The sequence below is a fragment of the Macaca fascicularis genome, chromosome 1, assembly GCF_037993035.2.
Source record: "Macaca fascicularis isolate 582-1 chromosome 1, T2T-MFA8v1.1".
NCBI lineage: Eukaryota > Metazoa > Chordata > Mammalia > Primates > Cercopithecidae > Macaca > Macaca fascicularis.
The window spans coordinates 12870717-12882943 of NC_088375.1; the positions used below are offsets into that span (position 1 = coordinate 12870717).

General features: G+C 37.6%; 1 protein-coding gene across 7 annotated transcripts in view; it reads left to right on the plus strand.

Annotated features, from left to right (window-relative positions):
• Positions 1–12227, plus strand: part of ERO1B (endoplasmic reticulum oxidoreductase 1 beta) — a 68829-nt gene that overhangs the window by 39934 nt on the left and 16668 nt on the right. For 5 of the 7 annotated variants that reach the window (XR_012434365.1, XM_005539720.4, XM_065543626.1 and 2 more), the window contains exons 6-9: positions 239–312; positions 7218–7338; positions 7794–7840; positions 10809–10820. Coding sequence is in view for 6 of the 7 variants with exons in the window: in XM_005539720.4 (XP_005539777.1) it covers positions 239–312; positions 7218–7338; positions 7794–7840; positions 10809–10820 (254 nt within the window). In the remaining variant the exon portion in view is untranslated. The remainder of the gene's footprint in view (positions 1–238; positions 313–7217; positions 7339–7793; positions 7841–10808; positions 10821–12227) is intronic. The other 2 variants (XM_005539721.4, XM_074039016.1) reach the window with 1 other exon arrangement.

A 12227-nucleotide genomic window follows, 5' to 3' on the forward strand; every position in this document is an offset into this window, starting at 1 on the left:
TTGACTAGTCATAATTCAGTGTAGTTAAGAAATATAAATTACTCAAGGAAATTAATATATATATTTTCATATAACTTGTTTTTTATCATTCCTTTGTGTAATCACTAATAACAGAATTGTGGCATCATCTAATATTTAACTGACCTCAGATTATCTATTTTAATGATACTAGAATACAGTGTTAAAAGTTGCAGCTCTAAATTTAATAATTTTTCTTTTTTATTCCTCCTTCCCATAGTAATCAAAGCAAAGAAGCTTTCATTGACTGGGCAAGATATGATGATTCACGGGATCACTTTTGTGAACTTGATGGTAATACAATAAACTATTATCATTACATTATTTTAACTTTAACCTTTTCATGAGACATTTTTAATCAATGAAAATATAAACTGAATTATAGCTTCAATACTGGATTTTGCTATGTAGACCTTATCATTCATACTGGCATTTAATGAGAGCCTGTGTTCCAGGCCTTGTGTTAAGTGCCTTAAATACATTATTTCTGGTCTCTGCAGCTACCTTCATAAGTGTGTATTAATTTCATATCTGAGAAAACTGAGTCTGAAAAAGACTAAATAGCTTGCCCAAGATCACACAATAGCAAGAGGCTGAGGCAGGATTTGATCCCATATCTGAATCCAAAACCTGTATTCTTTCCATTATGATACCCCATCTGCCATGGACCTTCAATTGAAGCCACTTAGTTATAGGTCTGTGAACGTTTTGTAAAAATATTTACACTGGAATTTGCTAGAGGTCTTAACAAACTCATATAAAGATGCTTTCTAATGCTGGAGAGGACTCTAATTCAACTTCTCCACAGCCCTTTTTCCAAGAGTCCCCTGGAATGGTAGAAAGACTGGACACTCTCCACCAGAGTAACTACCACTTCTCTTAACAGAAGGTAATTGCAGTGACTCAAAATTTTTTATCTATAGGATAATATTCCCAAAGAATTGTGCTAAGTAGGCGTAAATCATTCATTTGGTTTCTCTTCACCTTTTTCCTTGGTATTGTAATATTTTTCATAGTGGAAAATAATTTGGGGATTAAGTATGCATAGTTGGAAATAGTTCTTTGGAACTCTTCAGGCATCTAGAGTGATCTGCTTCCTAAAGTTTTAAAAAAGATTCACAGCTACAGTTGTGCTACCAATCCAGCCTGTAGTGGAGTAAGTTAGAGTGAGCCTCTGCTGTAGTCTGGTAAACTGAGAATAATGGTGGGAGATGGAATGTTATCTTGGTTTATGTGGTTTCAGTAAGGAAATTTTAAAGGAATCTGAGTAAGGTTATACCAAGGGGTAATTAATGAAGTATCCTCTCTATGATGTATAGAATTGGTAAAGGTTTTTTCAAAGCAAGCCATTGAACTTCTCCTTACTCTTGCATTTGCTCTGTTTGTCATTACAGTTATATTTGAGTGCTTAACACTCATCGTCATTTATTTCTGAATTGTCCATTTACCTATTCTTTGATGAAAGTATAAATAATGCTTATTTAATAGGTTTTCAGATTAATAATTTGTGTGAATATATATTACTCTTATGGTAAATAGGTAATTAATAAAATACTTAATTGCAGGAAGTACGTGCTATAAATAATTGATATGTAGATTACCTGCCATCAGTATAAACAGTGTTAACTTTTTTTTTTTTTTGAGACAGAGTCTCACTCTGTCGCCTAGGCTGGAATGCAGTGGCACAATCTCGGCTCACTGCAAGCTCCGCCTCCCAGGTTCACGCCATTCTCCTGCCTCAGCCTCCCGAGTATCTGGGACTACAGGCACCCACCACCACGGCTGGCTAAATTTTTGTATTTTTAGTAGAGATGGGGTTTCACCGTGTTAGCCAGGATGGTCTCGATCTCCTGACCTCGTGATCCACCCGCCTTGGCCTCCCAAAGTGCTGGGATTACAGGCGTGAGCCACCGCACCCAGCCGTGTTAACTGTTTTTTAAAATATTAGTTTCTTAAATTGTAAAAAGTAAGAGATGTTTCTTAAGAATTTATATGAAATCATCCCCTTAAGATTTTCAAGATTATATTTTAAATCAATTATTTTTATATTCTTATAAAACCATGGTACCTACTAATTGGTTTACCATGACTCTTCTGAGTTGTAATGTTCATATATATTCCAATGGTTTATATGCAGTTTTGTTTTGTTTTGTTTTGAGACGGAGTCTCACTCTGTTGCCCAGGCTGGAGTGCAATGGCACAATCTTGGCTCACTGCAACGTCTGCCTCCTGGGTTCAAGCAATTCTCCTGCCTCAGCCTCTCTAGTGGCTGGGATTACAGGCATGCACCACCATGCCCAGGTAATTTTTTTATTTTTAGTAGAGACAGGGTTTCGCCACATTGGCCAGGCTGGTCTCGAACTCCTAACCTCAGGTGATCCACCTGCCTTGGCACCCCACAGCGCTGGGATTACAGGCGTCAGCCACCATGCCTGGCCTGTAGTAGTTTTTAAAATTACCGTCAGGGTAGCTTTATAATCATTGTTTAGTTATTGCTGTTTCCCAAATTCAGTGGATTAAAACAAAAATATAAAGAATATTTACCTAGTTTACTGGGGAATATATTCATATACCCCATTTCCTGCCGTTTTGTTGTTGATAATGACTTCGTTTGAATGGAAGATGATCCCTATAGATCAAATCGTAGTTTTTAAAATAATTTAGTAATTTAATATCCTTTAAGGTAAACTGCTTTTCCTACCACTCTTTTGTTGTTGTTGTTGTTGTTACTATCTTTATCATGGCTTGCTTCTTCTTTTTGGTTCATGTTTCTCCTCAAATGTCACTTTATCAGAAAAACCTGCTCTCATCTGGCTATGTAAGATAGTAGCCACTATCACTCCCCGTCCCTTTGCACTGCTGGCCCCCACCCTGCCCAAGCACTAACAACTGCCTGACAGTATATGGCATATTATTGAGTGTATCGATTTCTTGTCAGTCTTCCCCAGCTAGATTGTGAGCTACTTGAGGGCAAGGGCTTTGTTTTTGGTTCACTGATGTATCCCTAGTGCCTAGAACGGTGCCTGGACGTGGTAGGTGCTTAGTAAATACTTGCTGAATGAACTAGTTGTTTCATAAAAAGCCTAAATAGCACGATAGATTTCTAGTTTTATTTTTTCCCTTAAAATATGTTCATTAATAAATTTAATGTTTAAAACAGTAGTTTCTAAATCTGGTTGTGTATCAAAATTTCTTGAGCACTTTATATATACTATATCTTCTCCTTGACTGTAAATGATGTTTTAACAGTGAGTTAGTAGCAGTTTGGGGTAGGGTTGGTGATGGAGGGCTTTAAGCTGAATCCTGAGTCTATAATACAGTATTGTTTTATCTGTGACCATAGCAAAGAGCTTGCACACTAAGTTGTCCTATATGCTACCATTAATGTTTAAGAGATATATGAGTTAGGAAGTAGGGAGGAAAGTTTAACATCCTAGAAAATGTGGTATGACCTCATAACTCTATTAAATTAGGACAGTGACAAGGAAATTCAGTTAGAAAAAATCGTATACTTGAGGCTGGGCACGGTGGCCCATGCCTGTAATCCCAGCACTTTGGGAGGCTGAGGCGGGTGAATCACCTGAAGTTAGGAGTTTGAGACCAGCTTGGCCAACATGGCGAAACCCTGCCTCTACTAAAAATACAAAAACTAGCCAGGCGTGGTGGTGCATGTCTGTAGTCCCAGCCACATGAGAGGCTGAGGCAGGAGAATTGCTTGAACCCGAGAGGCAGAGGTTGCAGTGAGCCGAGACCATGCCATTGCACTCCAGCCTGCGCAACAGAGTAAGACTCATTGCAAAAAGAAAAAAAAAGTATACTTGAAGAGGAGGAAATAATACTAGTTCAACTGCATGAATTCCCAGAGTTAGGAATTATGAAGCTGCTTTGTAGAGGCAGAAAGAAGATAAAACTTTTGTAGGGGAGGTCATAGTAGAGGGCCAGATAATTTAGAGAGAATTGTCTGAATGAATGATGCAGCTGTACAAACTGAGACAAGTTGCAGTTGAGGAACAAATGAAAATCAGTGTCACAGATGGCCCAGGGATAAGGATGGGCACTGCCAGCTAGTATGTTTGTAGAGAACTTAGCCTGTAGTTGCTTTCTGCCACACACTTTGCTCACTCTGGATGTCTCATGACATTCTTGTCAGTATAGAGCAGAGGATGGTAAGGTTTGTAAGTAATGGACTAATAATAACTATTTTAGGCTTTATAGACTGACTATAGGGTCTCTGTTGCAATTACTCATCTCTGCCATAATAGTGTGAAAGCAGTATGTAAGCAAATGAACATGGCTGTGTTCCATGAAAACTTTATTTACAAAAACAAGCAGCAGGCCAGATTTGGAACACAAACTGTAGTTTGCAAACTCCTTGTGTAGGTTAACAAAACCCACTCTTCATGATTTGAGAAAGTATTACAAGTTTTTTTTTTTCAAGTATTGATTAAAATAAGGGAATAAACATTAAGAATCTTAAAAATGTAAGTTTTACTTAAGTAGTTATATAAACTGATATAATTGAGCTGTGTGTTGTGGTGAGCACCTGGAGTCCCAGCTACTTGGGAGGCTGAGTCAGGAGGCTTGCTTGAGCTCAGGAGTTTGAGTCCAGCCTGCGCAACAAAATGAGACCACATTTCTTAAAAAAGAACAATGAAAAACCTGATATAATTGATTTTCCTCTTGTGATTTTTTTTTTTTTTAGCTCCCTTAAAGTATATTTTAAATCATCATGGTTTAATATTTGAATCATGGTTTTTCTTCTTTATTATTTGGTTGGTTTTGTTGGGAGAAGCGGTTGGTACTCATCCAGTTTGTACATTTGTAGAGGATTCTATACACATGTAGTCCTACATGTACACACACACACAAATTATTTAGGAATATGTACATATATATGCATCAGAGAACATAAATTAATGTTATATTTAATTGTGAAACTTATACGTAATTCAATTTTGCAGACAAATTTATGTAAGAGCAGCTTTGGAGATTAAAACTATACAACTAAATACTGAGTTTTAAGATTTTTTTTCTTTACTAAAAGCCATACTTTCTTTCTTTCTTTTTTTTTTTTTTTAAAAAAAAAGGGCCTGTTGCTCAGGCTGGAGTGCGTGGTGCCATCATAGTTCACTGCAGCCTCCAACTCCTGGGCTCAAGTGATCCTTCCACTTCAGCCTCCCAAGCAGCTGGGACTAGAGGCATGCACCACTGTGCCCATATCAAAAGCCACACTTATACTTCATAATTTGAATTTTTATTTTAAATTAAGATTTTTGAAAGTTACTGTTTTTGAGTCCTGAGTCAATCTGTGTTCTTGGACAGTTTTTTCTATCCATCTGTTAATTGTTTTATTTGCCTTGTTTTTTATAGTGGAGTATCTTTTCAAATTTAGAGCTAGAAATAGAGCCAGTATTCTTATGGTCTGCAAAATCATGTTTCCATTGTCTAAGTTATATACAACCCATTTAATATAGTAAATTGTTAGTTATCCTTGTATTCTTCCTACATCATGAAAGTGCCAGGCGGGTGGATCATCTGAGGTCAGGAGTTTGAGACCAGCCTGGCTAAGATGGCATAACTCCTTCTCTACTAAAAATACAAAAAATCAACTGGGCATGGTGGTGAGTGCCTGTAATCTCAGCTACTTGGGAGGCTGAGACAGGATAATTGCTTGAACCCGGGAGGCGGAGGTTGAAGTGAGCTGAGATCTCACATTGAGATCTCACTCTGTCTCAGAAACAAAAAGTGCCAGGTAATTCTTGGAAGGCATGGATCAAGATGTTATTTTGCCCTGTGATCATGGATAATCCCAGTCTGTGGTCATTGACTGTCCAGGGAATACTGTTTACTTACAGGAAAATATACTATCAGGTAATGAAAGAGGGACATTTAATGACCATATTTGACTCCTGTTTTAAACCAGATGCCTATTATTATGTATTATTGTTTAAACTAATGACAACAAAAGGTAGTAAGCCTATAAATAAAGGAATATATTTGTGCCATCATATATAACACTTGAGCTTATATGTATTATGAGCATATATGTGTGAGGCCTAGTCATTGTAATTTTTCTTTAGCTATGAAAATCACGTTTCCCATTTCTATTCAGAATGTGAGCTTCAATAATTAAGATTTTTAAAATCTTTTGTGTTCCTTAGAGATCTCAATTAAAATGTCCAAATAGGGCTGGACATAGTGGTGGCTCACACCTGTAATCCCAGCACTTTGAGAGGCCAAGGCAGGTGGATCACAAGGTCAGGAGTTCGAGACCAGCCTGGCCAACATATTAAACCCCGTCTCTAGTAAAAATACAAAAATTAGCCAGATGTGGTGGTACGTGCCTGTGGTCCCAGCTACTAGGGAGGCTGAGGCAGGAGAATCACTTGAATCCGGGAGGCAGAGGTTGTGGTGAGCTGAGATTGCACCACTGCACTCCAGCCTAGGTGACAGGGTGAGACTCCGTCTCAAAAAAAAAAAAAAAAGTCCAAATAGTGGAGATCAGGTAAATACTCATTTGGGTTTCAATATGGAAAATGGTTATTTCATTTTAAATATTTCAACAACTTCGTGAAAGTTGTGCCTACTACGTTTTAGTTTGAGAGCAAAAAAAGCACTTCAGTATGTTAACTTCAGTAAAAACAGTAATATATAACTTTTAAAAACTAGAGCATGGTATAGCTTTATGAATAATCAGATTTGGATCACAACGTTATGGAGCCATTTACTTCATAACTCCAAGCAGAAAGTAGCAGGGAAATCTCTATTTTTAATACAATATATGTTACAAAATGTTTCCAAGTGCGTGGTTAGGTAGGTATATTCTTAGAGAATAAATCATATGAAATATTAAAGCAGGTTATGATTCTCTTTGGTCTTTTCAGTCCTGGGTGGTTAAAACTTAAGAAATGATTCATACCTCTGATAAGGTGAAGGGAATGTTGTATTGCTTAAGAGAGCACTGCATATCCAAAGGAAATGGAAGAGTTGTTTTTCTTCTCTTAAGGAATTTGTCGAAGTTATTACAAATCCTGCATCAAGTAGTCACAAGTGTACTAGCCACTGTACCATTTAAGTTGGAGATTACTTGAAAAGCATGGCATTTCTCTTACCTTTGAGTAGTCCGATTTGCTTTGTACTGTTAACTCTTAGATAAATGGTGAAATATGGATGGTTTTTATGAATTGTTTCTTATTCAGATGAGAGATCTCCAGCTGCTCAGTATGTAGACCTATTGCTGAACCCAGAGCGTTACACTGGCTATAAAGGGACCTCTGCATGGAGAGTGTGGAACAGCATCTATGAAGAGAACTGTTTCAAGTAACTGGAGGGGGTGGGGGAAGAAGGAACGACTGATAAAGAGAGGGTGGGGAGAGGCCAGGTGCTGTGGCTCACACCTGTAATCCCAGCACTTAGGGAGGCTGAGGCGGGTGGATCACCTGAGGTCAGGAGTTCAAGACCAGCCTGGCCAACATGGTGAAACCCCATCTCTCCTAAAAATACAAAAAATTAGCTGGGCGTGATGGCAGGTACCTGTAATCCCAGCTACTTGGGAGGCTGAGGCAGGAGAATCGCTTGAACCCGGGAGGCGGAGGTTACAGTGAGCAGAGATCACGCCATTGCACTCCAGCCTGGGTGACTAAGTGAAACTCTTGTCTGAAAAAAAAAAAAAAAGAGAGAGGGTGGGGAGGGGAGTATTTGTTTCTACTGGAATAAAATTATACACTATAAAAATTAAACCATTTTATGTTCGGGTATTATGCTTTCTTTTTCAGGCCTCGATCTGTTTATCGTCCTTTAAATCCTCTGGCACCTAGCCGAGGTAGGTTTTTCCTATGTACATTTTCACGCTTTTCATTATTTATAAAATGTCTTTATAACTAAACTTTATATTGAAAAAGCTTTCATTTTTATATTTTGTTTAATTTGAATGATGAACAAAAAGTATAAGATTAATTCATAGTCAAGTCTTGAGATTTCTAGGCATGTTGTTTTACATAATTACTGTCATTTATTGTGTGCCTGCTCTGTGCCAGACCCTGAACTAGGAAGTTTATGTAAAATAATTAAAATATGTGAGTAAGAAATATATATCAAAGATTTCCTGGGGACTTCTTGAAAAATCTGGATTCTCAGGCCCTACACTATACTAATTAAGTCAGAATCCTTGGAATGAGAACAGCAGGCATTGGTATTTTTTAAACTCTCCAGATGGTTCCAGTATGCAACCAAGTTTGACAGCCAATGTCTTGTAACTGCTTCTAAGACTTCAGCGTGCGTACAAATCACCTAGGAGCCTTGGTAACACGCAGGTTCTGATTCTGTAGATCTTGTATGAGGCCCAACAGTCTAACATGCTCCCAGGTACTGCCTCAGGTGCCGACTCATGTGCCACACTTTGAGTAGGAAAAATGAGAAACGTAGGCTGCCTTTAGCAGTGCTCTATATCTGTACTGTCCAATAAAGTAACCAGTTTCCACATGGGACTGTTGAACACAAAATTTGGCTAGTGTGAAACTGAATTTTAAATTTTATTTAATCTTAGCTTATTTAGATGTAAAAATTGTATTGGTGTTGGACAGAACCTTATTGTTTTGGTAAGTGGTAAGACTACTACAACCTATGTGTCATGTAACATATTTTTGTTGTAGTGTGTGTATACTTTTGAATTTTAAAAATGTGTCTATTAGAAACAAGTTAACACCTGTGTCTGGCATTATATTTCAATAGAACAGCTTTACTGTCATCAGTGGGTACATCCTCATTCTGTTCTCAATGAGGAGCCAAACCCTGGGAGCAGCTCTGTAATTGACCTCCATTCCAGTGTTTCCTTTAGATGGGGAGTGTTTTAAGAAATTTGATTTCCTGATCTAAATTTGTATCTTTAGACCTTTCTGAGAACCAAATAGACTTGGAAGGGTTGACTGCATAGACTGCTTTTTCATGCTCACTCTATCACAATGTGGCAAATACTCGTTTTCCCCAAATTCACATTGAAACTGCCTGGAGAAGGAAGTTGGTCCTGAAAAAGATGTGCCTGGCTTCTTATCCTTTGTCTCTTTTACTACTTTTGCTTCACAACTTTTCTGTTTTCAACTTAAAGGTTTTAATTCCACAACATTTTGTAAAAAATTGAAGCAATATAATAGTTACATAAAGTGAAAAGGGAAAGCTCTTCTATTCCATAGTACAGAGTTTGAAAGGTGTTCTTCCAGACCTTTCCTACAGCCACTTAATACTTTTAAAGCAGAAAATACAATTTTTCACTTAAGAAAACCATCAAGTCCTAAGAAACACTTTACTTGCATGTTAGTGATATATTGGAGACATAACATTTTATGCTGGAAAGATGAGAAACAGGAAACCTACTACATAGAAAAAGAGGAAGGGAAGAGGAGACAAGAAGAAAAGTGAAATATGAAAGAAGACAAGACTAGGTAAAGAGAATGGTTCCTAGCTGTTATAGGAGTACTCTATGTAGTAATAGCTCTTGCTCATGCTATTTACATGCTATCTCCATTGAAATTGGTTGATTAATAGTTCTTTAATCTTCTTAACTCTTTCTTCCACGTTTCTGAGTCATAACCCGTAGGCTTATACAACTATTTTCTAACAGGTTTTGAGCAATAGGAACTTTTGTCCAAAAATGAAATCTCGCTTCAGAACCCACATAATAAAGCTGATAGGCAGAGCTGCCGTGTAGCCCTAGAGCCCAGCCTCTGGCCTCTTCCCCACCTCTCGGCCTCCCGGAAGCAGCACCTTGCCCAAGGCTTTCACTGATTACAGTTCGGGATGTACTGTCATTAAGGCCTATCTCTGCTGAGGAGCAGTAATTTAAAAGAGAAAAATATTCCAGGATGGAAACAGGAGTGTTCAGAGAGGATTGTGTGCATAATGATTAAAGGAGCAACTTTATATAGTAATTAATTATTGAAAATAGTGGTCTTAATGACTATTTTTAGTTGCTTTCTGGTATTTTATTATTTATTGTATTTTAAAACGTGCAAATCTTTTTTTTTCTTTTCTTTTCTTGAGACAGAGTTGCGCTCTGTTACCCACGCTGGAGTGCAGTAGTGTGATCTTGGCTCATTGCAACCTCTGCCTCCTGGGTTCAAGCAGTTCTCTGCCTCAGCCTCCGAGTAGCTGGGATTACAAGGCGCCCATCACCACGCCTGGCTAATTTTTTGTATTTTTAGGAGAGATGGGGTTTCACCATCTTGGCCAACCTGATCTTGAACTCCTGACCCCTTGGTCCTCCCAAAGTGCTGGGATTACAAGCCTGAACCACCATGCCCAGGCTTCTTTCTTTCTTTATTTTTTTTAGATGGAGTTTTGCTCTTGTTGCCCAGGCTGGAGCACAATGGCACGATCTTGGCTCACTGAAACCTCCGTCTCCTGGGTTCAAGTGATTTTCCTGCCTCAGCCTCTCAAGTAGCTGAGATTACAGGTGCATGCCGCCATACCTGGCTAATTTTTGTATTTTTAGTAGAGACGGGGTTTCACATGTTGGCCAGGCTGGTCTTGAACTTCTGACCTCAGGTGATCCACCCTCCTCGGCCTCCCAAAGTGCTGGGATTACAGGCGTGAGCCACCGCGCCTGGCCAAAATGTGCAAATCTTACACTCTTTGGCCTATATTCTGATTAAGAGACTCATTTGCAGGATGTCTACTCAGTGACCAAGGTTCGTAATATAATTAATAGTTTAACAGTTTTAATCTCAAAAAATAGTATTGGGATCTGAGCTATGTAAGACATTTTCTAAAATTTTTTCTATTATTCTCTCTTTTAGGCGAAGATGATGGTGAGCAAAACTCATGTTTGTGTTTGCTTCAAGTGTGGAGGAAATTTTTTTAACAATCAGAATTTGATTTTTCCTTTATGTAATTCAGAAGAAAGTATTCCTATTTTCTAAGAAAATAACTACTAATGAATAGTGACCAAAAAAAAAAGATTATTATATATATATAAAGTTATCCTATGTTAAAAAAAAAAAAAAGACCATTTTTCCTAAATGCTTAGTTTGTAAATCAGGTCACATTACAAGTTCCCCATTTTCTGGTTATAATATAATTTACTTGAATATGTTCTGAGGAGTGGGGAGAAAGAATTAAGGTAGTTTTACCAGATAATTTGTCTTGTGACCTCTTTATTTTCTTATTGACTTTGAAATTTCTAATCTCAGGTATCAATATAATACTTAATTTGATGACGAGCAGTTTATAAACAATTGATTACTGAATGAATGCTGGTTAAAAGATACCCCCAAAATAGCCAAAATAATTATTTAAACTGAATGTTTACCTGTCTGTGTTCAGGGGCACTGATGGGCATTGTCTAGGGTAGGAAAGTATTTAAAACATGGTGCTTTCCCTCTAGGAGCTGAGGATATATAGGATAGTAGGAAAGATAAGCACTGTACATAAACAATGGTAATGAGGTAAAAAAATACTCCATACCTGGTACAAACGGTAGATGATATATAGCTCCTTAGAGGAGAAAGAGATCGTATCTCACGGGAGAGATGTGGGAAAGCTTACTGGAGGAGGTAGCATTTGAGGTGAATTTTGAATAATGGGACACATTTAGATCCATAGAATTGGATAGTACATGTTGGAGGAAACAGCATGAAGCTGGGAGTTGAGAAAGTCAAGCATGTTTGGGGAGACAGTAAAGAGACCCTTTTTAGCGGTAGGTAAGACTATACAGTGGTAGTTTAAGTTAGATTGATAGAGGCCATATGTTATATTTTTTAGTACGTTGGGTACTAGACTTTTCCTGTTGGCACTGAGGTTTTCTGAATCACAAGTGATATAATGATAAGTGATCCTTACTATATGTTGAATGAATTAATTTGCTAGATGTTTTCATTGTTGTGCAAAATATGAAGACTCTCAGTAAGCAAAGTAATTCCCCACCATCTAATTTATCCCTAGACTCCTTACTCAGCTCATCTGAGTGTTCGGTTTTTCTATAATTTCTATCGTTCTCAATTAAAAAAAAAAAAAACAGAATAGGTAACTCAGGAAGTGCATTAACAATTTTGATCCTTATTGACTACTCTCTTTTCTTTCTTTTTCCCCCACTCTGAAGAAGGTTATAGGGCCAGGAATAGTTCTTTTTTTTTTAAGTTGACAAATAAAAATTATATATTTTTATCATGTTTAACATGTTTTGAAATATGTATACATTGTGGAATGGGTATATTGAG